Raw genomic sequence first — 25,853 nt, 5'->3', positions numbered from 1 at the left:
TATTGTTTCACAGCGGTTTAATATTACTCTTGTCAAAAGAATGAAGAAGTCCAGAATGAAAGTGGAAACCCATCTTGGTGCTCAGGTGAGAATATGGCTGTTAACTGAGGGTTTCACAAACAGCTGCAGCTATAATCTGCATAGTAGATGCTTCCTCATTCATCCCAATGGTGCTGGATGGAGTTGAGAGTCAGGGCTCTGAAGGCTGGGCAAGTTTCTTCCACACCAAACTGGGGGGAAAAACATTTGTTTATGCTAACTTAGTGCATATAGGGTTATTGCAATGAGAATGGAGAATGGAACAGACAAAATCCCGCCCCCCTTTCAGATCTCTGTTCAAAGCCGCTCCCCCAGAACAAATTTTTGCCAGACTTTTTGATTGGAGTTTTTAACAGTCCTTCCACGGTCACCGCTTATATTTTTTAGATTATTTTATGTGAGAGCATTTGATTTATTCATCGCTATATCGGTATGTTACAAATATTTCAAGTGTTTCTGAATACATTATAATCAACCTTTAACATTTCCCAATTATTATTGAGTGTCATTTCCCCCCGCTCCACAAGAGGGAGCCAGAGTTTAAAAAAACAAAGACCAAAAAAAAAAAAAAAAAAAAAAAAAGCACGTGGGCCAGAAGGGACGACAAAATGTGCTTCCTCCCCGCAAAGACCCCGCCTCTTACGTTTCCATGCATTGGCGCGCTTCGCCTCTGAGGTTGTGGCTCTCTCTGCTCCTCCTCCCCGGGTGGCGGCGGTGCTGCTTGGACTGACTCTGTAGGGGGACTTGCGGGTGAAAACTAACAGCAGGCATGAGTGCGGCGGGTAGTGCTCGGTCCGGATCGGCCACTGGCCCGGTACAGCAGGGGCTAAAAGAAGCTCTGATCGAGACGCTGACAGCGATCCTGTCCCCGGTTCAAGAAGTGCGCGCCGCCGCGGAGGAGCAGATCAAAGTGCTGGAAGTGACGGAGGGTGAGTGAATGAGTGGTAGCCAGGTTGTTTGCTGAATGCTAGTTTGAGGGAGTTAAACGGCGGCTAGCTGCCCGGTGTTTCTCGCTCGTTTTACTGGCATGGGTCACCTCCGGTGGGAGAGAGAGACTGAGCAACACGCGGGGACAGCTGTCTACTTATTGTATCTATGCTAACTCCGATTTAGCTAGAAGGAGCTAACGTTAGCCTGGGAGGGAACTGTGTCGGCTCCCCCCGAAAAGGCCATAATCTCAGAAGTTAGTGATGAGCAAGTTATCTTGAAAGCTCACCAAAAGACCCTGCTATCCTTAACTGAGCTCTTCGGCGGTTGCCCTGCCTTGCTCAAAGTGACAAGTCCCAGCTAAAACTCGATCGGTAACGCTAGCTGCTGAAGTAAGTTAACGTTAAGCACATGGAGGGAGGAGGGGGGGCTGTGAGGACCCCAGGACGGCCTCAGCAGCACAGCAACAGTGGGCACCGGTTCACTTACCCCATCAAAACGTCCACTTAGCGTTGAGTTACGTTATTGAACGTTATGTGTTGGAAACAACACAAAAATGAATAGTTTCTGTAGCGTTAGCAACAACACGCCAGTTTCTGGTCTCGAGCGCTTTTGGAATCTGAACACGTCACTTGTGACAGCAACGGCTCCACGACCAACGGCTTATTGAAACAAGTTTATACACTTTGTTTTTTTTACCAGCGATAAAGTGTGTACCAGCTGACTTCCAGACGTCTTCCAAGTAGTCTTAACGCCATTCCCTAAACCTAATTTATTCCTGTTGTCGCTATGGCAACCACTGCCCGATGACAGATTTTCCCGCGAAGACGTCAACCCCTGCCTGCGGATCCCACATCCCTGTCTTCTAAAGTGGGAAGACAAAAAAGAGGACTACTGTCATACAGTTCATACTTCATACCATTACAAACATACCATAATAGTACAGTTATCTGATCAAGCTGCATGACTGCAGAAACATCCCTGTCCATATTGTGTAGAAAAATGTTTCCCTATACATCCCTGTTTTTAATTATGATTGTATTTAAAACTAAAATGTAAAGTGATACCAGCATAGTGGCACATTGTGTCTCACACACAAGTTATGAAGTTAACTAAAGGCCCTGAACACATCTCGAGGCTTGAATTGAGTTATCATATACTTATGATTATTATAAGCACACGTTTGGGTTGCAAAATGAAAGCAAATAAGTACTGCTGTACTCCATCCATCCATTGTCTACCGCTTATCCTGTATTCAGGGTCGCGGCGGGGCTTGAGCCGATCCCAGCTGTCATTGGGTGAAGGCGGGGTTCACCCTGGACAGGTCACCAGTCTATCACAGGGCCGACATGTAGAGACAAACAACCATTCACACTCACATTCTGCTGTACTCCGGGAGGTAAATACGCAGTTGAACAAACAGTTTTCCTGTTCTATTTTTAATTAAAATCCAATCAAAGTGGTTGCTAAAGGCCTCATAATACACTTGATGTACTATACGAGTACCATGGACATAATCCTGACGGCATGCCTCTATACATACACAACCATTGGTGTCAGTTTGTGGAAATAAAACCCATAACGAACCCATTCTGTGGCTACAGATGGATACAGGAGCTAGTGGCTGCAGCCTAAACTCCACGAGACTTTCCATTGTCTGTCCGGCGATTTTCGTGCCCCGGGTGAAAGGCTAATTGTGAACACTGTCTGTCGGCCGTGCTGCGGCGTCGCAGCGAGGTCGACCCTTTCCGCTGGCCCCTCTCTAAGGCAGACCTTTTGTAGGATTGTCAGCACTAACATTGTCTTCTGGCGCCTGATGTCACACCTAGTAAAACCCAGTGAGAGAGAGCCGGATCAGAGCTGAGGTCGATGCTGATCCCGAACTGTATTTAACACACACACACTCACACACACACACACACACAGTCTGCATGCCTGTCAAGGCCAGGTTCAAAACCAGTGTGCTCTGTTAGCTGTGTAGCTACTCTGTTGTTGCACTGGTGTTAGCCTAGGAACCAAATAATATCAATGCTGTCATTTATTTTAGTGCACAGACTCACAACACGTACCTAGACATCTATTATATTTGTACACTGTTGTGTATGTGTCCGACTGTATGCTGTGGCTTGGATTTTTTTTTAAATTCAGCTTTATTTATCACTTCTCTACCATGATGGCGAGCTAGATAGCTTTTTCAAGTCACTCAGGCTGATGTTTATGAGCATCCCGATAATGGAAATTCACCACGATCGATTGTTGTGAGTGTTTTTATCCCAATGCGCATTAAAAATCTGATTTTTTTTTTTTTACATTTATAAATTAATATATTTTTTGGTCTTTGCTGTTGTAGAGTTTGGTGTCCATCTGGCAGAACTCACAGTTGACCCTCAGGGAGCGCTCGCAATCCGTCAGGTGAGTCTTAAAAAAAACAAAAAAACAAATGCAAAAGAGCAAAAGGACGTCCAGCCCCGCACACGTGTGTGTCAAATAAAAGTTAGCGCGTTATTGATCGTGGCGTATATGTGTTGTCCTGGGTTTGCAGTTGGCATCGGTCATCCTGAAGCAGTATGTGGAGACACACTGGTGTTCCCAGTCAGAGAAGTTCAGGCCTCCTGAAACTACAGAGCAGGTAAGCCATACTTCACCGTAAGTACATTACATTTTTTGCTATTCGCAGAAGTTTTTCTATTTTTACCCCTGTCTTTCCCCCTTCCAGGCGAAAGCCGCCATCAGGGAGCTGCTGCCGAGTGGTCTGCGGGAGGCGATCAGCAAAGTCCGCTCCAGTGTTGCGTACGCCGTGTCGGCCATCGCCCACTGGGACTGGCCCGAGGCCTGGCCGCAGCTCTTCACCCTGCTGATGGAGATGCTGGTCAGCGGAGACGTCAATGCCGTGCACGGGGCCATGAGAGTCCTCACAGGTGTATGATCAAATGCACTCAAACCCCCTAAAAATACATATACGTTACTTTTTCTAAGAGGGGAGGCAGTGTTAATATATATACTGTTTCATCTCCAGAGTTTACCAGGGAGGTGACCGACACACAGATGCCGCTGGTGGCTCCAGTCATCTTACCTGAGATGTACAAGATCTTCACCATGGTCGAGGTATTCCTACAAGTCTTTGACATGGTTTAATTATTCTACGGGTATTTATTTTTTAGTGTGACATTGTTTTTCTGGGTGGATAACGAGATAACCGTTACAGGTGTACAGCATTCGTACTCGATCCAGAGCAGTGGAGATATTCACCACCTGTGCCAACCTCATCTGCGCTATCGAGGAGCTCGAGAAGGTGAGACCCAAACGAGTGTGTTAATTTCCTCTCGGACCCTCCGAAGCGACTTCATTTTGACAAAGTGACTAGCAGGTAAATGTGTGTGTTGGTAGGGCGCGGCCAAGGCGCTGATCTTCCCCGTGGTGCAGCAGTTCACCGAGGCGTTTGTGCAGGCTCTGCAGATGCCCGACGGACCCTCGTCAGACAGCGGCCTCAAGATGGAAGTCCTCAAGGTGAGAGAGTCGTCGTTCATTAGTTCAAGTTGCATTTAAGGTGTTTCTTTTTTTAAATGTTGCATTTTGAGAGTGATTACGACACGTAGGGAAGTGTTAGTCACAATATATTCATCCACTCAGGAAACAAATATGAGAAGTGGTTTGTAATTATTATGAGGATTTAAATGTGTGATCTTTGTCATCCACTGTCCCAGGCAGTAACGGTGTTGGTGAGGAACTTCCCCAAACCCATGGTGTCGTCCATGCAGCAGATATTACCCATCGTCTGGAACACACTGACTGAAAGTGCAGCTTTATATCCTTTAAAAAGCCAGGCTGCATGTTGGCTACTCGTTTCTTTGCTGCTGACGAAAACTAAAAGATTTTTTGTAGGTGAGCATTCCTTAACCGTATGTTCACTTATGTGAGAACAGAAGTCAACTACACGGAGGAAGTGGACGATCCCATAGACTCGGATGGTGAGATAAACACTTTACTACTAATATGTAACATTGGACTGAAAGGTTGCAGCATTGGCAGATAGAGATCGGACAACGTAGGATTTTAAAATCACTCGCAATAAGTTGATCGTCTTGAATTTGAATGAGATAACTGACTTGAAAAAGTGGAAACGGAACCGTATTTGATTGATTTGATATAATATGTTTTAGAGTTGTAAGACCATTCAGATTTAGATTATACAGGAGGTGGGAGGGAATGACTATTTATTGTTGTAACTTTGTACAAATGTAGTTTTTTTTTAGGTGGGATGGGGATCGATGATGATTGTAAAATTTTATGATGTAGGTTTTTATACTCTATCTATATTGAGTTGTTAGTAATGTATTATTCCACATAACTGCCCAGAGACTACAGGTGGAAAATAGCAAGTTTGCTAAAAACCTGGTGCAATCTCCTTGTTTTATATAAGGCTAAAGTTTTATTGTGCACTGTCCCTTTTTAAATCGCAATCGGGATAACATCGTGAATCCCACCAGGATAATCACAACATGAAATTTTCATACTGCTCTGTATTCGGAGCGTGTTTTTGAACTTCTGGTATTTTAATTGACTCTTTTTTTTTTTTTGCAGGTGAGGTTTTGGGCTTTGAGAATCTGGTGTTCAGCATCTTTGAGTTCGTCCACACGCTGCTGGAGAACAACAAGTTCAAGAGCACGGTGAAGAAAGCCCTGCCCGAACTCATCTACTACGTCATCCTGTACATGCAGATCACGGAGGACCAGGTGACGTGGATCCGCCGCAGCACATGAGGGTTGAAACAGCCGTCGATGGGAATTGGAGCTGTAAAATAAGTGTTGTTGTTTCCCCCTCAGATCAAAGTGTGGACGGCGAACCCACAGCAGTTTGTGGAGGACGAGGATGACGACACCTTCTCCTACTCTGTTAGGATCTCTGCTCAGGACCTGCTGCTGGTGAGATAAAACCTACAACTCTTATTGTAAATTCACAACACTTTTAGATGAAAAACACAATGGAGGAAATGTGACATTTAAAGCCCAAATTATACATACATTCAGAAATCTAAATCTTGTGTAGCTGCGTTTCCTTAAAATCACCTTAAGTATTAAAGGTATTTTGTTTTTACATCTAACCTGATCGGTTTCTATGTCTCGGCATTTCTACGTTTGCAGCGGTTTCTTAGCACCTCTTTGCTCATCTGGTTCACTTTGCGAACCTCTGGTTCTCCTTGGGAGTGTGCAGAATGCTGCTAACCTTTGACCTCTGCTTGCAGGCTGTCGCTGCAGAGTTTCAGAATGAGAGCGCAGCAGCGCTGGCGGCGGCAGCCACCAGACACCTCCAGGAGGGAGAGCAGGCCAAAAACACCGGCAACGAGCACTGGTGAGACTCTAAATGCTCTGTTTTTTATATCTTTTTAATTCATTAAAAAAAATGTATTTTCAGTGGTATTTATGTCTTTGCTTGCTATTTTTTTTGTTTGGGTGTTATTTCAACGATTGTTATCAAGTGAAGCACTTTGTGACTTAGTTTGTAAAAGGTGCTATATCAAATAAACATATTATTATTATTAATATTATCTGACTTCATTTCAGCATCTGGTCTTAAAACCCAAATACCAAATAACTTTGTTGAATTTGTGCTGCGTTCTTGCTGTAATTTCACCAGTGCAGACCTTTTAAAGTCAGAAAAGTATAATAATTATGCTTTTTTTTTTTAACCAGGTGGAAGATTCACGAGGCCTGCATGTTGGCTCTGGGATCTGTCAAAACCATCATCACAGAGAACGTGAAGAACGGTCGTATCCAGTTTGACATGCATGGTTTCCTGGCCAACGTTATTCTCGCTGACCTCAACTTGGCAGGTGAGTCCGAAACTGACTGTAGAAGTGATCAACAATATGGCACAAGAGTATTGACTTTAATTTAATTCATTTCTGGTGATTTATATTGTTTTTTTTTTACTTTATAAACTCCTCAATTCCTCATAAGGAACACATTGCTACAAAAAACACGAAATATTCTATTGTGTTGTTCTTCCCCGCCATATGTTATGTTTTCTTTTCTCTTGACCAGCGGCGTCTCCGTTCCTCCTCGGTCGGGCTCTCTGGGCGGCCAGTCGCTTCACAGCAGCCATGTCTCCCGAGCTCATCCAGCAGTTCCTCCAGGCCACCGTCAGCGGCCTCCACGACAGCCAGCCGCCCTCCGTCCGCATCTCCTCGGTCCGGGCCATCTGGGGGTGAGCGAGCTGTTCTCCACCAGTTTCCAGAAAGCCAGAACCTGCAGTACAGGCAGTCAGTCTGTGGTGGATGAGCAGGGCTCTTCTCACTCTTCACGCTGAATTAATACAAAAAGTTGTATTGATATTCTCATCGAATTCTCGGCAAGGAAAGGGAACAAATGCGTTTCCTAAAATGTCAAAAGAATTGCATAAAATAGACATATTTTAGTCTCCTAAAAGACTAAATAATCTGCATGAGTTTAAGTGTACGCTATATTTAGAATATTTGTATAACTGCAGCTATTCAATCTGTTTCTGATGGGGAACTGAAGCCCTCGCCCAAGGTACCAGGCTTTGGTGTTTTGAAGAGTTCTTTCAGTTCCCCATTAGAAACAGATTGTATAAATGCAAGATATACCAATATTCTAAATATAACATACACCTAAACACATTTTTTTCTTAGATGGGCTTTTCTTTTATGTGGCTAAAATAAGTTAACGTCCCTATCCACACCATGACATTGTTTGTTTGTTTTTTTTACAATCAGAGAATTAATTAAAAGAATATGATTGTGGCAACGAAAACAATTTGAAAATAACATTTTATTTTACACTTAGAAGATGTGAAAGGATCACATGCTCTGCCTCTTCATTGACGTCTGCTGTCGTTCTCTAGGTATTGTGATCAGCTGAAGCTGTCGGAGAGCACCCACGTCCTTCAGCCCTTCCTCCCCAGCATCCTCGAAGGACTGGTCCAACTGGCCGCCCAGTTCAGCTCCGAGGTGCTCACCCTCGTCATGGAAACCCTGTGCATCGTCTGCACGGTCGACCCTGCCTTCACCACCAGCGCCGAGAACAAAATCTGTCCCCTCACCATTGCTATTTTCCTTAAATACAATAATGGTACTGCTATTGCTCCTCTAACCACATCCTCTATCAGACTTGCACACTGTCTTTAATACTTTTAACCGATTATCTGGATTCGGTTTCTCAAGTTTCTGTAGCGTCTTTTCAGACTTCCCTGCGTTTGATATAGACATGTTAAAGTTAAGCGACGCATAGAGTGGTTTTGTCTCTTCTATCTTTTTTGAGGCCCCGTCTCCTCGCTTCTCCTCAGACCCGGTGGTGGCGTCGCTGGCTCAGGACATCTTTAAGGAGCTGGCACAGATCGAAGGCTGCCAGGGCCCCATGCAGATGCGTCTCATCCCCACGCTGGTCAGCATCATGCAGGCTCCCTCCGACAAGATCCCCTCCGGACTCTGTGCTGTAAGTAGACAGTGGTCATAGCGATGTTGTTCATCTAAAACTTCGGACAAAAACCCAAATTCATCAGCTCCATTGTGCAGCGTAATCATCAGTTGTCCCCCCCTGAGATTAATAACTAAATCTATAATTGTCTCTGTTTGCACGTCAGACGTCCATGGACATCCTGACCACGGTTGTACGAAACACCAAACCCCCTCTCTCGGAGATGCTGGTGTGCCAGGCGTTCCCCGTGGTGGCACAGTGCACGTTACGCACCGACGACAACACGTTAATGCAGGTAAAGGCCAACCTAGTTTCATCCAGACGCGAGCATATTGAACTCAGCAGTAGGATGAGGTTTTGAGCAAAAGATGAGGTTTTGAGCAAAAAAAAATAATTCTTGTGTCTTCTTTTTTTACTTCCTGCTCCGTCAACACTTTCCTCTCCAGAACGGAGGCGAGTGTCTGCGGGCGTACGTCTCCGTCGCCCTCGAGCCGATCGCTCAGTGGAGGGACGAGCAGGGCAACAGCGGCCTCTGGTACGTCATGCAGGTGGTCAACCAGCTGCTGGACCCCCGGACCTCCGAGTTCACGGCTGCCTTCGTGGGCAGGTTGGTGTCCACGCTGATCTCTCGGGCGGGAACCCAGCTAGGGGAACAGCTGGACCAGATCCTCCGAGCGATCCTGAGCAAGATGCAGCAAGCGGAGACTCTGAGTGTCATGCAGGTGAGGAGGAGGGGTAACAAAGCTGCTATGTGTGGCTGTAACTTCAGTCAAACCTGTTCCTGATGTGTTTGGTAACCTGGTCTTTATTCTCTCTGATCTAGTCTCTCATCATGGTGTTTGCCCACCTGGTTCACTCCCAGCTGGAGCCTCTGTTGGAGTTCCTGTGCAGTCTTCCCGGGCCGACGGGGAAGCCGGCTCTGGAGTTCGTCATGACCGAGTGGATGAGCAGGCAGCACCTCTTCTACGGACAGTACGAGGGTAAAGTCAGGTCAGACAACACTTTCATTCATCGTTTATATATTCACATATATTCTATAAGCTTGTGGTGTGTCGGTGGCCTCCTAATGCTAGTGTCGACTCGGCTCGACCAGTCGGTCACATCATGTTGATCCTCCAAATATAAATAACTTCCGTCCAGAAACCAATGACGTCACTATGACTGTCTTATATTTATACAGTCGTACGTGTAACCAGCTGACAATTCTGTCTGATATCGGGTAATAAAACACCTATAAAAGAGGAAAATCTGCAGTTATCCGGTGTCAAAATTGCAATTGTGATTATTTCACTTGTCTGGAGATGTGACATCACACAGGTTGGGACAGGTTCATCTGCATGCTTTATGAATCGGTTAAGCAGCCCCACTTGGCAAACTAGTTCTTGTCATTTGGACTAAAAATGCTGGCACTGTGGCTCTTGGAATCTATGATGATGCTGTGTTTTGGGTACTTGGCATCAGTGAAATTCTGTTGTTTAGTCTTTGACCAGAATTAATTCCTTTCTTTCCTTCAGCCTTGCCACACATGTCATGTTTGTTTTTGTGACTTCCTGCAGCACGGTGGCTCTCTGTAAGCTGCTGCAGCACGGTCTCAACACTGATGACAAGCGCCTCCAGGACATCGTGGTGAAGGGAGAAGAGATCTACAGCCCCGAAGACGGCATACGCACACGCTCCAAATCAGCCAAGAGTAAGGCAGCCGACGACGACACTAGAGAGAGTCGAATGTGTACATCTCATCACGTCCACACAGGTCTTCACTCTTTTATTGCCTCCTCCACAGACCCGGAGAGGTGGACCAACATTCCTTTGCTAGTGAAGATCTTTAAATTGATCATCAATGAGCTGTCGACGGTCGTGGAGGCAAACGCCAGCAGGGCGAACGCAGCCGACTGGAGTCAAGGTGAATACAAATAATACAAATGTTTTCAGCTCGGACCTCCAAAGATCAGGGGTTCCCCTCGATGTTTCTCCCCTGGGAAGCTTTGATGGGACAAATGGCTTTTTAGGGACATGAATAGAATCTCAACTTTCTGCAGTGGAACCTCTGATATGATCCGAGGTCTCAGGGTCAAAGGTTTCATCAGAAGTGAGGGTCCTGCACTTTGGACCCATCTGGACTATTTAGGAGCAAAGCTGCTCAGGGTATCAATGAAGTGTAACGATAAGTCATATTTGGAAGGTTGCAATGCAGACTTGTTGTCTTTGTTTCCTGTAAACTAACGAACGCGACAGCAGACATGTTCAGCCACCACCTACTGTTTGTCTCAGATTCCAGCGGCATGTGGGAGGAAGAGGACGAGGGGGGCGATGACGATGAGGAGGAGGATGAAGGCGTTGCAGGGCAGCTGCTTTCTGATCTCATCGCCTCCAACAAATACGGTACTCGTATCTCCCCAGTGCCTCAGATATTCCTGTATTTTTTTTTTTTTCCTTTTCTTTTTTTTCTGCTTTTTGCTTTGACTCCTAGCGTAGAACTTTGTTTCAGGTCACTTAGTTTCCTGCTGTGTTCCTGTCTTACAGATGATGATTATTATGAGGACGATGAGGAGGACGATCCAGACGCCTTGAAAGACCCCCTATATCAGATCGATCTGCAGGTACACGTACTATAAACTCTTTGTTCCACATGCCTCATCTTCAAAATTGTGATTAACGAGCTGGGAGACAGTCTTCCAGGTAGAGGATCTCGGTTTAAGCACTTTGCTGGAGATTTGGGCAATAGGAGTGGGTTTTATGTTGGACGTCTATAGTAGGATGCCATTGCAGGTCAATGCGATTCGGTAGACTGCATGCAATTTGAGCAACTACTGATGAATAATTCTGACTTGATTTATTTCCTGTGACTCCAGAGCACTGATGTCATTCTAACTGACCTGCACTGTCTCACCTGTCTCCTGCCAGGCGTACCTGACAGACTTCCTGACACAGTTTGCCCAGCAGCCGTGTTACAGCATGTTCTCAGGCCACCTCACCACCGTGGAGAGACAAACCCTGCAGTCTATCGGCCTCTAGCCCGCCGTCTTGTCACTCCAACGCATCTTCTTCCATCGAAACTCTCCTAATGCCCCATCACTTATGCGCTCATGATGAATTTACACGGAGCAAAGAAGAGGAGGAGAAATGGGACGATGACCCTTGTAGAGGAAGGAAACGGGGTTAAAAGAAATGGACATGCACTTATCCATAACTCCCCCTGTTTCTGTGTACTTGTGATGGGATGAAGGACTTTGCAGATGTTAAAGCGGAGGGGCGGTTGGAGAGCCGAGAGACTGCGCAGGTTCGTTCCTGCAGAAGGTCGGAGAGGACTCACCATTTTTAGAGTAATTTCAGACTGGACGAGAGAATAAGGTTGTGGCTTCACGGCGGGACAGGTGAACCATGAAATATAAACAGACTATTTTGCCACGTCCTGTTTGTAACTTAGCCTGTTATTTTTTTGGCGTTTCTGTACAAACGGCGTTTAAATGCAACACGGAAAACCACTTCCGAGAGACTTTACAATGATTGAAGGAAATCCAAACAAAAACAAACATCCTGATCTTTTTTTTGGGGGGGGGGGCATTGGTGGCCTTTTATATTCTAGAAAGACGGCGACTGTTTCTGACAGGAAATGAAAAGCTCTTCGACCAGCTGTCGGGCCTCTGGGTTCGGTGGGTATTTGGGAAATTCACACTGTTGCTATGGTGATTAAGCCTTGTCATTTCCTTGTACACCCATTGAAACTTGGGACGGAAAACGATTTCTAAATAAAAGTCCAAAAAGGACATTTCCAGATTGATTTCCAGATTCCTCTCTTGTCTCCCCGAGCTGTAAAAAAAATAAATAAATGACTAAAGTAAGCATTTTTAATTTAAATCTGATATGTTAAACAGAAAACATACATGTTCTATCCACTCAGTACACGACTACTGTTACTGTACATCATAGACATTATTGTGACCAATTTGGTGAAAATTAAAACTGAGGGTTCAAGGTGTAATTATGGTTTGTAAGTAATATTTATATACAGCAGCCTCCACTTATGCATGCACACGGAGGAGTTAACTAACTCACATCTGCGTACAAGTACATTATAGTGCATTATAATAAACAGTTTAATGTTTATATACTGCTACACCGTGATGAAAGAATACTGGTTAAGAGTTGAATGATTAAAAATGAGGTGACAATATTAACCTGTAACATTAGAGCGGATTTCTGATTCATGTTCATGATTCATGTTTTCACTTATTCTGATTGATTAGTTCTGTCTTGGGGTTGAAGTTATGGGCGAGCTGTGCCAAAAATAATGTGATGTCATTAAACGTCATGAAACTGTCCTGAATGACACGTGACGTCACAGCAGGAAAACCACGGGTTAAATAAATAAAACTGATCATGGCTGAATTCCATTTAGCTGCTTCAGCTGTATAAGCAGATTTTAATAGGTTTTGTTTAGTGATGCTCGACCCTGTGTTTCAAGATGCATGTCTGGGAACTTTTATACTGATTTCCCACAAGGGGGAGGGGCTGGCTACATGCCTCTGTTCGTGTTCACCATGAATCCTGGACTGACCAGTGTGTTTTATGAATTTATATTTCAAGTACTTAGAATGTTGAGATACTACTTGAGTATTTTCATTTTATGTGAATTTATGCTTAGCCTATACATAAAGTACTTTTTTTTTCTCCACCTAATTTATTTGACAGTTACTTACTAGTTAATTTTTACATACCAAAACATGATATGATATATAACATGGTGCCGTACTACATTACCCAGCAGTATGCCACACATTAAAAAAATTGGCTCTATATTGATGAACTACAACATTAAAATGCTCTCTTGTATTAATTAGTGCTAAAACAGAATAATAATATTCTATAATAATATAGGACTTTGAAATTAACCATTTTGATACTTATCACTTTTGTTGATAATACTTTTACTGAATTAAAATGAATGTTTTCCTACTTTTGCTGACCTAAAGCCTCTAAGTATGCACAGTGGCCTACTTTTAGGATGAGTATTGACTGCGATCCCGAAACGTTCTGGCGCTTGATGGAAAGTTTGTTTTGTCCGACGTCTGAGGCTGCACGTGAAGGCAACACCCTGTAGACGGCGTCACCTCATCATCTGGACAAATACACTAGCGCTCGTCACCTATGTTGTTCCCGAGCTAGGACAATGTCTGTAGACGACAGTTAGCTCGTTCGTACACACACTTTCTTTCAAATATCGCTCGCTCGGTGTTTTTCAAAAATCAGGACGAGGATGATATTTCCAGCGGGCAACATGGCCCTCATCGCGCTGACGTTGTCGCTGCTCAACGTCGTCCTCGGCTCCACTGAGGGTAAGATTATGGATTAGCATCCCGGTAACCGTTACATCCCGGCTAACATCTGCTCCGCTAGCTAACGGTTCAACGGTAACTTTTAGATCCCGGCTAACGTCTGCAGCGCTAGCTAACGCTTAGATCCCGGCTAACGTCTGTTCCGCTAGCTAACGGTTCAACGGTAACTTTTAGATCCCGGTTAACGTCTACAGCGCTAGCTAACGCTTAGATCCCGGCTAACAGCTGCTCCTCTAGCTAACGGTTTAACGGTAACAGGATTTATGCTAGCAGCCATTTGTCCAGCCCTCTGTGAACTCGCCGTACTGCTTTCTGTGTGTTTGTTTAACTAAGTTATGTGTTTGTTTGTCTCTTTTACTTAAATATAAAAAAAGTTAGCTACCAAATAGTGTTAAAATCGTATTTTTCCGACATGTCAGCGTTTATATCAATCTATCAAACCGTATAACGTTTGCACATACAAGTGTGATTAAATTGTCCTTGACGGTGGTAAAAAAAGAAAAACACCGTCCTTTTTTGATGGTTTTTGATAGCAAATGTGAGAATATTGTTAGTGAATATAATATACTGAAGATTTGTTTGTTCGGTTGGACAAAATATTAATGGGGGGGAACACATTTGGTCTGTAGGAGATTGTGATGGGAATGTATTTATATTCTATAATCTTATGTTACAGGGAAAAAAGGAGATAATTGATCATGAAAAACAGTCTAAGTCCTAGAATGAATAGATTCAGACATGCAAGCCCTTTAAATCCTGGGTACATACTTGAGCCCTTATCGGTTTTCCAGCTCTACCACAGCTGAATAATACATTATGACTGTGCAGCACAGTGATGTAGTGGTTAGCACTGTCGCCTTACAGGCTACAGATGGACTGTGTTTGGCCTGGAAGAAAGATGAGCCAGTACATTTTCAAAATAGATATTTATGTTCTCCTGAAGGCTGAGCAAAGCTGTATCTATAATTGAACAATCAAGGTTTTTCTCACTTTGATATGCGCGTTTAAAAACAGAAACTAGTCGGTCAAACTGAGTGATTGTAAGCAGGAAAATAAAAAGAAATTCAGAGGAAAAACTGTATTTTTACCTGCTGCTTCCTTATTTCCCTTGGTAATTTCAGCTGCCCTCACACTTTGTGTTTGTTTTGCAGGCGGTTGGCACGAGGACTGTCTGTGGTATGTGGATAAAAACGGCACTTGGCACAACGGCTTTGACTGCCCTCTCATAACATTCTGCTGTGGGAAATGTCAACGCCGCTACTGCTGCCTGGACGCCTTCAAGATGATCACCGAGACGGAGCAGAAACGCTGCATGCTCTTTCAGTTCAGGTGGGGGGCAGCAACAGCAGGGTTTTAATTGAATGACTTATTTATTCCTTCACGATGACACAAGACAGTGTTTGTTTGCAGTTCAAGGCGATCACTGCAGGATCAAATATCCTTTGTTTGCTGAAGGCAGACAGATACTTTTTAAGGGAAAAGCTGCCACCTTTTTATGTGGATGTCCAATCAGTGCTGATGTCAAATGTTTTTCACTGAAGAAATAAGTGTGTGCTATATTGACCAAGAGATCTGATCTCTCTCAGCATCTTCTGGTTTACTTGCCTTGTTAACTCGTTGGGAAACAAACTTTATTCAAGTGGACAGAAAGAAAATACAACTCATCAAGCATGTCCTGATTAGTCTTTCCACTATTCCAACAATCAGCATTACAAAATTAAAATAAAATGCAGTATATACTGTAACCCATGCATACATTGCGATATTGAGATACAAATAATCACAGACAAGGTGAGAAGATAAGGGACTTGCCAAAAATATAGAAGAATTGCACTTGAAGTAATGGAATTTAGTGACGTAGAGGTTAGGTGTCTTGTGTGTATAATGCATCACTTCTGTGGTGAAAAATCTTTTTTGTATGAGGATTCTACATAGAAAATATTCTGTCATTCTTAAAATGTCCCTCTCGCTGCATTACTTACTGACCCTGTTTGGTCCCCACAGTGTAGCTTGTTCTCATTAGTTGTTGTATCATATCAGCTATTCCCCTGTGAGGGATCTCATAGTGCTGATCTAAGCAGGCTTGTACCTGAGAGACTGCAACATGGCCTCCACAGCAATGGAAACCATCCGTCTCTATCCAGTAGCAAGCAGACAACCTGCAGCTCATTGAGCCCTGTGGGAGATCAGATCAGTGGGCGGCAGAGGCTGCGCCGAAACGGAGGGCTTTTCACTGAGACGATGAGGTGATGGAATCTGGTAGAGACGAAGGGTTGCAGCGTTTACCTCGTTAACTCAGATGTTTCAGGGTCAGTCTGTGGGAAACGGTGTGTCTGAATCCAAAGCGTGACATCACAGCCGTCGCTGTTTCAATCCTGTAACGCGAGTCGTGATCAGAGCGATAGAGATGGGAGGAACAACGCGAGGCTGGATGATCAAAGGAAGGAAGGAAATGCTTTGAAACTCAAGCCCTCTTCTGTCTCTCCTCCCAGCCCCACCACTTTAGCAGGCATCGCCTCCTCCATCCTCCTCTTTGTGGCGATCATTGCGACCATGGTCTGCTGCTACTGCTGCCAGAGGAGGCAGCAGAGGGGCAGGCTACCCTATGATGGTGAGGCCTCTACTCTTTATGCCCGTGCAGAACCTTGAGGTGATGGTGTCCTTCACAGCAGTCTGTACTTTTTGGCCCACAGTCCAGCACATCCCCATGGCCAGCTATCCAGTGGAGCCCATGTATGATGCTTATGGAAAACCACTGGTACCACATGCAGGTTATCCAATGGCGCCCCACTATCCTGGCATGCCTCCACACTACCCGATGATGCAGCCTGGACCTTATCCACCACACCTAATGGATCCTGCATACAGCCAGGGTAAATATTTGATATTTTGTTGATCTGCTGTAACAACAGCTAGTGTCCTAGTAATAAATAAATGCAAACACACAATATGCTGTAGAAAATAAAGGTGATGTTCGCTACTTCTGGGAAAGGGAAGTGTTTCTATACGTCTAATATTACCCGTTGAATATGACACTGTTCCCTTGGTGGAGCCAATACACACAGGGAGAATGTGGATAGAGGCCTGCAGCAGAGAATTGTCGATGGTGATGATTTTTTTTCTGCAATTTGAACAAATTATTTTAACAACCACTGGACAGATTGTCATAAAAAATGATTGAGGGAGGTTTTGGTGACTCCCCGATCGTTACTGTAGCGCCAACATCGGATATAAATTTCACAAGAAATCTGAAAAAACAAATAGGTATTTTGCCATGAATGCCGTTTGCCATTTACTGATGACATTCATGCTCCACGGAGAGCAACCACTTTATTTTTGGACACTGCCCTCTAGCACCAGCAGCTGTCAAGAAGGTCAATTTCAAAGATATCTGATTTAAAAGGCAGATTGCCATGCTACCAAGGGCATAAACCCTTTTAATTCTAATGACTCCATGGCTCCACTAGTGCTGTCACAAATGTTACATTTGTATGGCAGCATCAGTCTCCACTTAAATCTATTGTTGAGGATGTTGAGGATGAGACTTACTGAATTTGGTGATTCTTTTGTAAATTACTTTTTAACATAGTTGTAGTAACGCTTGAAGGTCTGATATTATTTAATATTTCTGCCTGCTTATTTTTCAGCCCCTCCACCGTATTCGCCACCTCAGTATCCTGGTCATTGATGGGCTCGTCCACACACACTAACACACACACACACACACACAAACAGTGGAAAAGAACCGCAACTGAGGGCAAGGACTGTTTCGAAGGGGAACTCAAAGACGCACACTCAAACGCTACAGCTCGACTAGCAGCAGGCACTTTAAGGTTTTTTTTATGTTATTTACGATGTCCTACTTTTCTGGAGTATTTAAGTCAAATCCTGTTCCCGACGCCCGGTTGCTCCCGGCGGGTTTCGCAGAGGCCGTCACGCCATCCCCAAGTGAGGAGGCGTCTGAATGGTGTCTCAACAGGAGAGGACTCAGAAGGGATTTACACAAATGATGATGCACTCCCTCTTCATTAAGAGGAAAACATGCTTTACTTCCTCACTTTTGTTAAATTTGATAAACTGCCTCAGGCTACATTCCAGGTCACACGCTCCCCGAATATGACAACATGACGTCTTTCTTTCTCTATTTGATGTTTTCCTTCATGATGTGCTAGAGGCTAATGTGAAAAACAAACTGCATGGTGATGGCTCAAAGGCAGTCTTACAGATGGCCTAAAGTGTTTTATGGTTCTCCTAATTCTGTGTGAGAGGCTTGAGTCATCCGTTCAACTTTGTCTCCTCTTGTTTTGTACCCGACTCAGCTAATTTAGGTCACAGTAGCTGCACTAATGTTGCACCTCGACATCAGCATGCGAACCCAGTCAGGTTTCTGTCCTCTCATGCTTCTTTTCCAGTTTAAAACAAACGAGACGTATTTTAGATAAATCCCATAATGTTAGGATGTTTTCCAGTGAAAGTCATGTTAAATGTTTATTTCTTGTAACATATCAGGGGAGTTGCAGGTCATGCTGCTTGGCTAAAACAAAATGTCCTGCCTTACAGATATTAACCATGAAAGGGGGGGGGATTAACTATTTAAATATGTATTTTGTAAATCTGTTCAGCTGAATATTTTATGATATTTTAACAAGTTAAACATGGTGTGTTGTTATTGTAACAACGTATGACGTTTTAGCATATATATTTTTTTGCATCTTTACATTCGGTATTTATTATTACTATTGGGGCTCCTGTTACTGTGAATGGGTTCTCACCTTGTGGATGAGCTAAAGCCAAACACCACTACTGTTGGAGAAAGTACATGTTGTTGAACACCCCTCTTTAAAGTCACAGTTACTGGAGATGATCAATACCAATGTCACAGAGGTATCAATCTTCTCATGAGGCGTTTCTCCACCAGAAAAGCACATTTCCCAAAATGTGAAACCATTCCTTCAATTTAAAGGTACAGATTTTGGCTCCAGTGAAGTCGGGGCTTGTAGTCTGTAAATATTCTGTAAGTGGGTGGAGTTTAGCATCTTGGACAGCCCTGTGCACTTTGTAGGATGTATGAACTGTAAAACGTGACATCTCAAGCACGTTACTTACAGTCGGGTAATTATCTTCATTCTCAACCTTTAAAACGTTTATGCTGACGTATCGGAGAAGCCTGAGACCTTTCTTGAGACTTAACTGCTGTATCTTGTCTCCAAACAAGAACCGTTACTGCGAGTTTCAAGCATAAGTAGTTTCCTCCATTTGTACAGATTTGTTTAAGAACACTGTAAGATGCTTTCATATGTACCGGTAGTTGACATTTGCTCAATGATGTTTCTGTTGATTTGTGCTTCTAAACTCCATGAGTGTGTTTACTGGAACTGACACCCGGCGGCAAAATAACTTGTCTAGGTGGCTTTTTGTCTGTTGTCATATTGATGGTATGACATTGTAATATAAAGTGAATGGGAAAAATGTTTTTATTTCTATTAACATAAATTTTAACTTTGGAATGTAAAATACTACTGTCTTCTGTTTTGTTTTCAAGAAATCTAATTATAAAACATTTTTAAAAGGGTTCGTATGTATTTACATAGTTTTGACCACTAGATGTCCATATTAACCTCCAAACAATGTGAAATATGTTCAAACGTTTGGCAGAATTTATTCATGTTATTGTCGTCACAAGCAGCATCTAGTCCAAAAGAAAAGTATAAGCCTAAAATAAATATTATTTCTCATTAGTATATTTATGCGCAAACTATGCAATATTGGTTTGTGAAGTTTGCCTTACAAATGTGACAATTTAACATTTCCTAGAAATAGAAATTACACCATTACGTACTTATGTTTATACATTTTATATTTATTTTTCTAATTAAGATTTTACCTATAGTGTAACTTTCTTCTTATTTCATTTATTTAGTTTTTGATAATTCGTTTTCGTTTTTAGTTAATTAATTTTGGTCCCTAACATCTTGACATTTTGTCATTCTAAACAACTTTTAAATACTTTCAAGTAATTTATTTAAAAAATCAAATACATTGTTAATGCTGCTTTTAAAATCTTAACAATTCTCTGAATTTTCGTGCCTTTGGTGTAATAAACAGCCAGATATTGTTCTTCTTTTAGCACCCTTCATCTGTTTCACCCTGAATCATTCCCTTGCTGGTGTGAAAACAAAACGATATTTTAAATTAAACTTGTACCTTGGGAGTCTGCTAACTCAAGACGCTAGGGGGAAAAAAACATCTTCACATAAAAGCCGATGTTCTCACTGTGGCAAAAAGTTGTAACGTGGAGCTCTAAAACGATCGCATACGGATTCATTACTAAACAAGAAATTAGGTGCTGGTCTCAATATAAACATGAATTGTGTAATAGGAAGTCTGTGTGACTCTGCTTTGGCAGCTCTGTAAACTTCAGCCCTTCCCATTGCCTTTAAAGGAGTGTGTACCCTGAACTAAATATGGACATGCACTTTCACAGGATTTCAAAGAATGTCCCAGCCTCACAGTCCACTTTGATGATGCGAGCCTCTTGCAGTTCATCATTGGTACCCCTCGCTGCAGGACCGGGAGTCCAGCCTCCTTTTGCGCCCAGGATTGATGCATCTGGTGGCTTTTTGGTGAGCGGGACACGACCGTCCAGCAGGACGACGGCTTTGACCTATGGGAATACTCATCTTCTCCACATAGGAGAAAGCTTTGCTGTATTAACACCATCAGCACTTTCCAAAAAACCAAACCTCTCTGTTCTTCTCCACTGGCGTAGCGTCCCTCAGATAGGCAACCATGTCCAGGAGGAAGGTGAGAGGCCTGACCCGCACGGGCCGCCAGGTCAGCGAAGACCCGGACCTGGACAACCTGCTGTCCACCCTCTCCCCCGAGGAGGTTGAGGAGCTGGAGAAGGACATGATGAAGGTGCCCGACATCAAGCCGGAGGATGGGAAGGTCGTCGACCAGGGGGGGAGCCAAGCCACGGCGCCACACACGAGCAACAACGTACGGGACGCAAAACCAGACGGCAGACGGGAGGGTGACCGCAAAGGGAGGCTCGGTGAGAGGGAGCAGTCGTTTGAGGTTTGTGAATCCTTCTGCTTTCAGTGGCATGTTGGTTAGGTTTGACTTAAGACCAGTAAGATGTCTTTATTTGAGTGTGTTTTATAAAAAAAATGACCTGCAGATGGTTGAATTCAGAGGATTTCATCAAATCAAACATCAGTGTATGCACTTCTGCTGTATTAGATTACACTATTATGTAACAGCCACTGTCCCCGAGGTATTCTCATGATAGCTTTAATGTGCCATCTTTCACTCTGCTGGATCGCCAACTGGACCCCAATGCACCTCGAGTCCCATCAATTCATAAATAGTTCAGACTTGGCTTCTGTGCCAGGAAAAATATTGTTTTCCCCCTCTGGAGGTTTTGCTTGCATGCATTTCACATTCATCTTCTTGCAAGCGGAAAAAAAAAAGAAACGACAACCAGAAACACACCCAAACCCTTTTTCTTTTGGGTTTGGACGTGTCTTTGGGGAAGACAGGTTTCCTGCAGGTTTGTGTGTTTTAAAGAGAGAGGCACTTCAGTGGATGGAGCGGAGGCCCTGCGGAGCGTCCTAATCCTGGCCTGATGGAATTCCTTGCTTGATTGCTCCTACGGCTCACTGCCTTTTAAGGATACATCTGCCAGGGCCTCGGGCCTCACACGGCAAAACAGATGGACACTCACAAATCAAACACTTCGCCGCAAATGTATCGCCGCACTATAAAAAAAGAAAATGACTCCTCGTCCGTTTGCTGACTGTAAACACAAGTCTGGTGTTGTCTCTCTGTGTGTGTGTGTGTGTGTGTGTGTGTGTGTGTGTGTGTGTGTGTGTGTGTGAGCAGATGGACGAGGTGATGTTTGACAGGAAAAGAAAATAATACAGTATACTACATATACATATATATATATATATATATATATATATATATAGAGTCGCCCATGAAGTTGGAATAATTATTCTTGTCTTTTATAGAAACAAATGTTATGTATGAATAATTCCACCTGGGTAATTGGGACACATAATGTAATCATTGCACCTGGTCAAAAGTCATTACTGATGCATTTAAATAGGAATAAACAGAGGATTGTGTCTGAAAACATTGATTCAAACTTTATGGGTGATAGTGTATGCCATGTAATACATCCTACATGCTAAGAACAACGTCTATGCTATAAACTAAGTAAGTGATTATAATTGTGACAGACATCTTTAAATTCTGCAAAATGTAAGCCTCCATCTTTATCTGCATCCTTTGACGCAGTTCCTTCTTACACCCGATATATAAGATATACCCAGATATATATACCTGCTTTACCTTCTGACATACTCCTCATATTCGTCCTCCTGCAGGGCGAGACCAAGAAGGAGAGCCGGAAGCAGGAGTATCTGAGGAAGATGGGCCTGAGCCAGGAGGGGAACGACGACGTGACAGTCGGGCTGCAGAGACAAACAAGCGTCTCCAACGAACGAGACGCCGCGGCGGACGACAGAAACGGCAAAGGCCCCGGAAGCTTGAAAGAGGAGCGAAGTCGGCTCTCGAGTAGATATGTGAAGCAGGAAAGCAAGGAGAGCAACGGGAAAGAGGAGGTCAAAGAGAAACACGAGGACAAGACAAGAGACAGAAGAGAAACCCGAGAGAGCACAGGGAGCAAAACGAAGGACATGATCACTAAGTTGCAAGAAAAAAAGGACGACGGCAAAGAGAGGAGAGACGACTGCAGGAGACGAGACGAGGGCAAAACCAAAGACATTATCTCGAAGCTGCGGGAAAAACACGAGAAGGACGCGGGGAAGGAAAAAGAGAGAAAATCTGAGGGCTTCAGGACGCAGGGACTCGTCTCTAAAATGGTGGAGAAGCAGAGCAAAGTGCAAGAAAGCACGACTCCGGAGAGTAAATCAGAGGAGAAGAAGCCCAAAGCAGAGGAGAAAAGAGCCGAAGATAAAAACAAGCCGGAGGTGAAGCTGGAGCGGCAGCCGTCGGAGAGGGCTGAGGTGCAGGTGAAACATGACATGGCGGAGAAAAGAACCGACAGGGAGGAGCTGGTGAACCACAGCGACCATGTGAAGGAGAAGGAGAAGAAAGTGGAGGAGAAAGTTAGAAAACCAGAGGAAGCTGAGAAACTTGGCAACTGTGTGGCCAAAAAAAGCCCAAACAGCAAGGCGAAGGAGGAAGAGGAGGAGGACGAAGACGCCAGCATGTTCGACGAGCTGATGGAGCAGGTTCGCAGCAACGACCCCGCCCTCGACGAACTCAACGTCAACAACTCCGAGGTCATCAAGACCAAGACGCTCATGGAGTTCGCCGAGGCGTTGCGCAGGAACACCCACGTGAAGAAGTTTGCGTTGGCCAACTGCCGCGCCGACGACCACGTGGCGTACGCCATCGCTGGCACGCTGCGCCACAACAAGACCATCACCAGCATCAACGTGGACTCCAACCATCTCACCGGCAAGGGCATCCTGGCCCTCATCCAGGCGCTGCCGCACAACGCCACGCTCACCGAGCTGCGCTTTCAAAACCAGCGGCACATCTGCGGCGGGAAGACGGAGATGGAGATGACCAAGATCCTGAAGGAGAACACCACGCTGCTCAAGCTGGGCTATCACTTTGAGTTGGCCGGGCCCCGGATGACCACGACCAACATACTGAGTCGCAACATGGACCGCCAGAGGCAGAGGCGCCTGCAGGAGCAGAAGCAGGCCCAGGCCAACGGGGAGAAGAAGGGGGCGCTGGAGGTGCCCAAGGTGGGGGGCGGAGGATCTCTGAGGGGCTCGCCCAGAGCCTCTCCAAAACCCTCTCCCATACCGTCGCCCATGCCCTCCCCGAAGCTGACTCCCAAGAGAGGATCCGTAGGTCCACCGCCGCCCCCGCCTCCTCCCGGAGGTGGACCTCCGCCTCCCCCACCTCCCATGCTGGATGTAGACGCCCTGAGGAACTCCCTGACCCCGGTGTCGCAGAGGAAAGTGGACGGGAAAAGCCCCGGCGGCAGTAAGAACACAAGGGACCAACTGCTTGACTCGATCCGAGGGAGCGATAAGAAACAACTCAAGAAGGTGAGGCGGGGTTTATGGATGGGTTGCCTCGGCAACAACGTACCTCAGCTTGCTCACGTTTTTGATTTTTTTTTCCCCCCACAGGTGCCGGTGCCAAAGTGGTTGCAGTAATACTTCCTGATGCAATATGAAGTGAAAAAGAAGAGAGAGATGAACTCTACACTTCCCCAGGCGGAGAACTGTGAAGGAAGTGAAACAGGAAGATGCCCATCGGTCGGACGTCCAGCCCTCACTATGAGTTCTCCCCTCAAACACTGGACCAAAGGACTCTGTGGAGAATGAGTGATGCAGGGCTCCCTATTACCCGACTGCAGAGAGTGTTGTGGTTGTTTAGTCTTCAGTACATATTGACGCTTTGCTGGTTATTTGCACTAGATAATATGAAGCTGATCATATAACATGTGGGCTTGCGTACGCGTCTGAATGTGTGCAGTGAGCTCATTTAAAAAGAGACTCGAATAATAACTCATGATGAAATTATAATTTACAAAAAGTTTATCAGCGATATAGTGGACATTAAATTGACCATTTATTTATTTGTGGAGAGGGAATCCACCTTATATTCGTAGAGTTATAAAATCTGTTCAAACTGGGAATTCTGAGATGGCGGAAATATCAGGGAATTAACAAATATGGCGGTCTGAAAATCTGGGCAATAAAAAAAAAGAGAGAAAAAAGGTCACGGTGGTCTTTGATTGTGGGTCTCATCGCCAAATCTCAAGGCATCTCAGGCAGGGTTTAATGGATTTGGAAAGCAGCCCAGTGGAATCCTGGTGCGTGATGAAAGAGTTTTTGCATGGAAGTAATTACATAATGCATTTTTTTTTTAATCAGGAAGTGCACGTGGCTGTCCTTCAGTATCTGATGTTATAGTTTGTACAGAATCATTCTAGCCGAGGTGAATACCTTACGTAACGTGTAACGTAACACACACACCCACGTGTCCGAACCTTAGGGGGGATTTGTAAAAAGACCATTACTGGCTTAAACAAAACCCTTCTGTTGATCTATGTTGTACTTTTTTGAGTGAATGAATTTTAATGATGGAAATCCGAGGGGCACTCATGCGTGCACTGTGTAATGATTACACGTGCCTTTCTTACAGAGCATGTACGTCTTTCAATAAAAGATTTCTGGCATGTTTGCAATGAAAAAAAGTGTAATGTTATGTCGGTATCATAAAGGGGAATATGTGCAGTATAAGTACGATGAAATTGCTGTTTTTTTCCCACTATGATAATTCAAGATATGTATGTATCATTATGAACAATATATACTGTATATCCAATGAGCCGTCATTCATTCCAGTTGGTTTATCTGAAATCATTCACAGCTAATAACTCACTCAGGTGTTTACTGTCACTTCAGATCTGGCCGTTGCTGCACAATATATAGAGCCATATATAGATATGTATCCGACAGCTAACCATAGATAATGTAAAGGACCTCTGCTGTGAATCCTGAGGTATTTTGAAGAATCTCTCCCATCATTCTAGAATTATTCACATACCTGTGCTTCTGCAAATCAAGAACATTTTCTTTCACGTTTGAGTTGCAGAGAAAGAAGTTGGGAGCCATGTGGTGGCGTCTCACCCTCCAGCTGGTGAAGCAGCCATCATCCTGAGAACAGCAGCGGGCCAGTTTATGTCTCCATCCCTCTGCCTCGGCCCTCTGCATCCATGGAAATGCCTATATTTGGGCATTTCTCAATGAACGCTTGCTCCGCAATTCATTCCTTTCTCGTTCCTAATAATGGGCCGAGGGCCAGCGGTCTGTCTCTCGGCTGTAGCTGCTCCCCTGACCAACACCGCTGATCTCAGATGGAAGGAAAAAAGAGGCAAAGGAATGAAAATGTTGAGCTTTTACTGTGTTGTTCAGCGCCAACAGAGGAGATCTACGCAGGCGATTGTTTGTGTGCAGAAGGTAACCCAGTGGACATTATCATATATTCACATTTTGTTCATTTTTTTTGTTTACATCAGCTGTACTGTGGTTTAATTGAGTCTTTCAATTCTGTCTAT

General features: G+C 44.3%; 3 protein-coding genes across 4 annotated transcripts; all 3 read left to right on the top strand.

Annotated features, from left to right (window-relative positions):
- Window positions 1-716: 716 nt before the first annotated feature.
- Window positions 717-12,180, top strand: ipo9 (importin 9). The gene is made up of 24 exons (XM_084026119.1): window positions 717-968; window positions 3,317-3,378; window positions 3,509-3,595; window positions 3,683-3,884; window positions 3,983-4,071; window positions 4,172-4,258; window positions 4,354-4,473; window positions 4,671-4,771; window positions 4,876-4,934; window positions 5,548-5,699; window positions 5,790-5,888; window positions 6,209-6,315; window positions 6,657-6,796; window positions 7,008-7,170; window positions 7,828-8,054; window positions 8,269-8,417; window positions 8,566-8,694; window positions 8,846-9,121; window positions 9,223-9,389; window positions 9,956-10,089; window positions 10,183-10,302; window positions 10,671-10,781; window positions 10,923-10,999; window positions 11,304-12,180. Exons 1-24 carry the CDS (start codon window positions 809-811, stop codon window positions 11,412-11,414), a joined length of 3,129 nt encoding a protein of 1,042 aa, XP_083882245.1. The 5' UTR covers window positions 717-808; the 3' UTR covers window positions 11,415-12,180.
- A 1,330-nt stretch (window positions 12,181-13,510) lies between these two features.
- shisa4 (shisa family member 4) lies at window positions 13,511-19,251 on the top strand. Its single transcript, XM_084027273.1, has 5 exons — window positions 13,511-13,735; window positions 14,887-15,064; window positions 16,228-16,346; window positions 16,429-16,608; window positions 17,383-19,251. The coding sequence occupies exons 1-5, from the start codon at window positions 13,657-13,659 to the stop codon at window positions 17,421-17,423; spliced, it is 597 nt and encodes a 198-aa protein (XP_083883399.1). The 5' UTR covers window positions 13,511-13,656; the 3' UTR covers window positions 17,424-19,251.
- Window positions 19,252-20,068: 817 nt separating this feature from the next.
- lmod1b (leiomodin 1b (smooth muscle)) lies at window positions 20,069-24,325 on the top strand. Of its 2 annotated transcripts, XM_084029396.1 has the most exons (4): window positions 20,069-20,358; window positions 20,505-20,812; window positions 22,129-23,832; window positions 23,917-24,325. In XM_084029396.1, exons 2-4 carry the CDS (start codon window positions 20,525-20,527, stop codon window positions 23,941-23,943), a joined length of 2,019 nt encoding a protein of 672 aa, XP_083885522.1. In that variant the 5' UTR covers window positions 20,069-20,358; window positions 20,505-20,524; the 3' UTR covers window positions 23,944-24,325. The 2 variants fall into 2 exon arrangements, with proteins under 2 accessions (XP_083885522.1, XP_083885521.1); XM_084029395.1 differs by having other exon boundaries at window positions 20,276-20,812.
- The last annotated feature ends 1,528 nt before the right edge of the window (window positions 24,326-25,853 follow it).

This window comes from Eutrigla gurnardus (assembly GCF_963514095.1).
Source record: "Eutrigla gurnardus genome assembly, chromosome: 2".
NCBI lineage: Eukaryota > Metazoa > Chordata > Actinopteri > Perciformes > Triglidae > Eutrigla > Eutrigla gurnardus.
This window is presented reverse-complemented; position numbering and strand designations above follow the sequence as displayed.

Bases quoted from the DNA above. Each gene is read 5' to 3' on its own strand.
- lmod1b (XM_084029396.1), top strand. From the start codon at position 20,525: ATGTCCAGGAGGAAGGTGAGAGGCCTGACCCGCACGGGCCGCCAGGTC. The intron at 20,813-22,128 runs GTTTGTGAATCC...GTCCTCCTGCAG, and splicing joins AGAGGGAGCAGTCGTTTGAG to GGCGAGACCAAGAAGGAGAG. The intron at 23,833-23,916 runs GTGAGGCGGGGT...TTCCCCCCACAG, and splicing joins ATAAGAAACAACTCAAGAAG to GTGCCGGTGCCAAAGTGGTT.
- shisa4 (XM_084027273.1), top strand. From the start codon at position 13,657: ATGATATTTCCAGCGGGCAACATGGCCCTCATCGCGCTGACGTTGTCG. The intron at 15,065-16,227 runs GTGGGGGGCAGC...CTCTCCTCCCAG, and splicing joins TGCATGCTCTTTCAGTTCAG to CCCCACCACTTTAGCAGGCA. The intron at 16,609-17,382 runs GTAAATATTTGA...CTTATTTTTCAG, and splicing joins GGATCCTGCATACAGCCAGG to CCCCTCCACCGTATTCGCCA.
- ipo9 (XM_084026119.1), top strand. From the start codon at position 809: ATGAGTGCGGCGGGTAGTGCTCGGTCCGGATCGGCCACTGGCCCGGTA. The intron at 4,474-4,670 runs GTGAGAGAGTCG...CCACTGTCCCAG, and splicing joins TCAAGATGGAAGTCCTCAAG to GCAGTAACGGTGTTGGTGAG. The intron at 10,090-10,182 runs GTAAGGCAGCCG...CCTCCTCCACAG, and splicing joins ACGCTCCAAATCAGCCAAGA to ACCCGGAGAGGTGGACCAAC.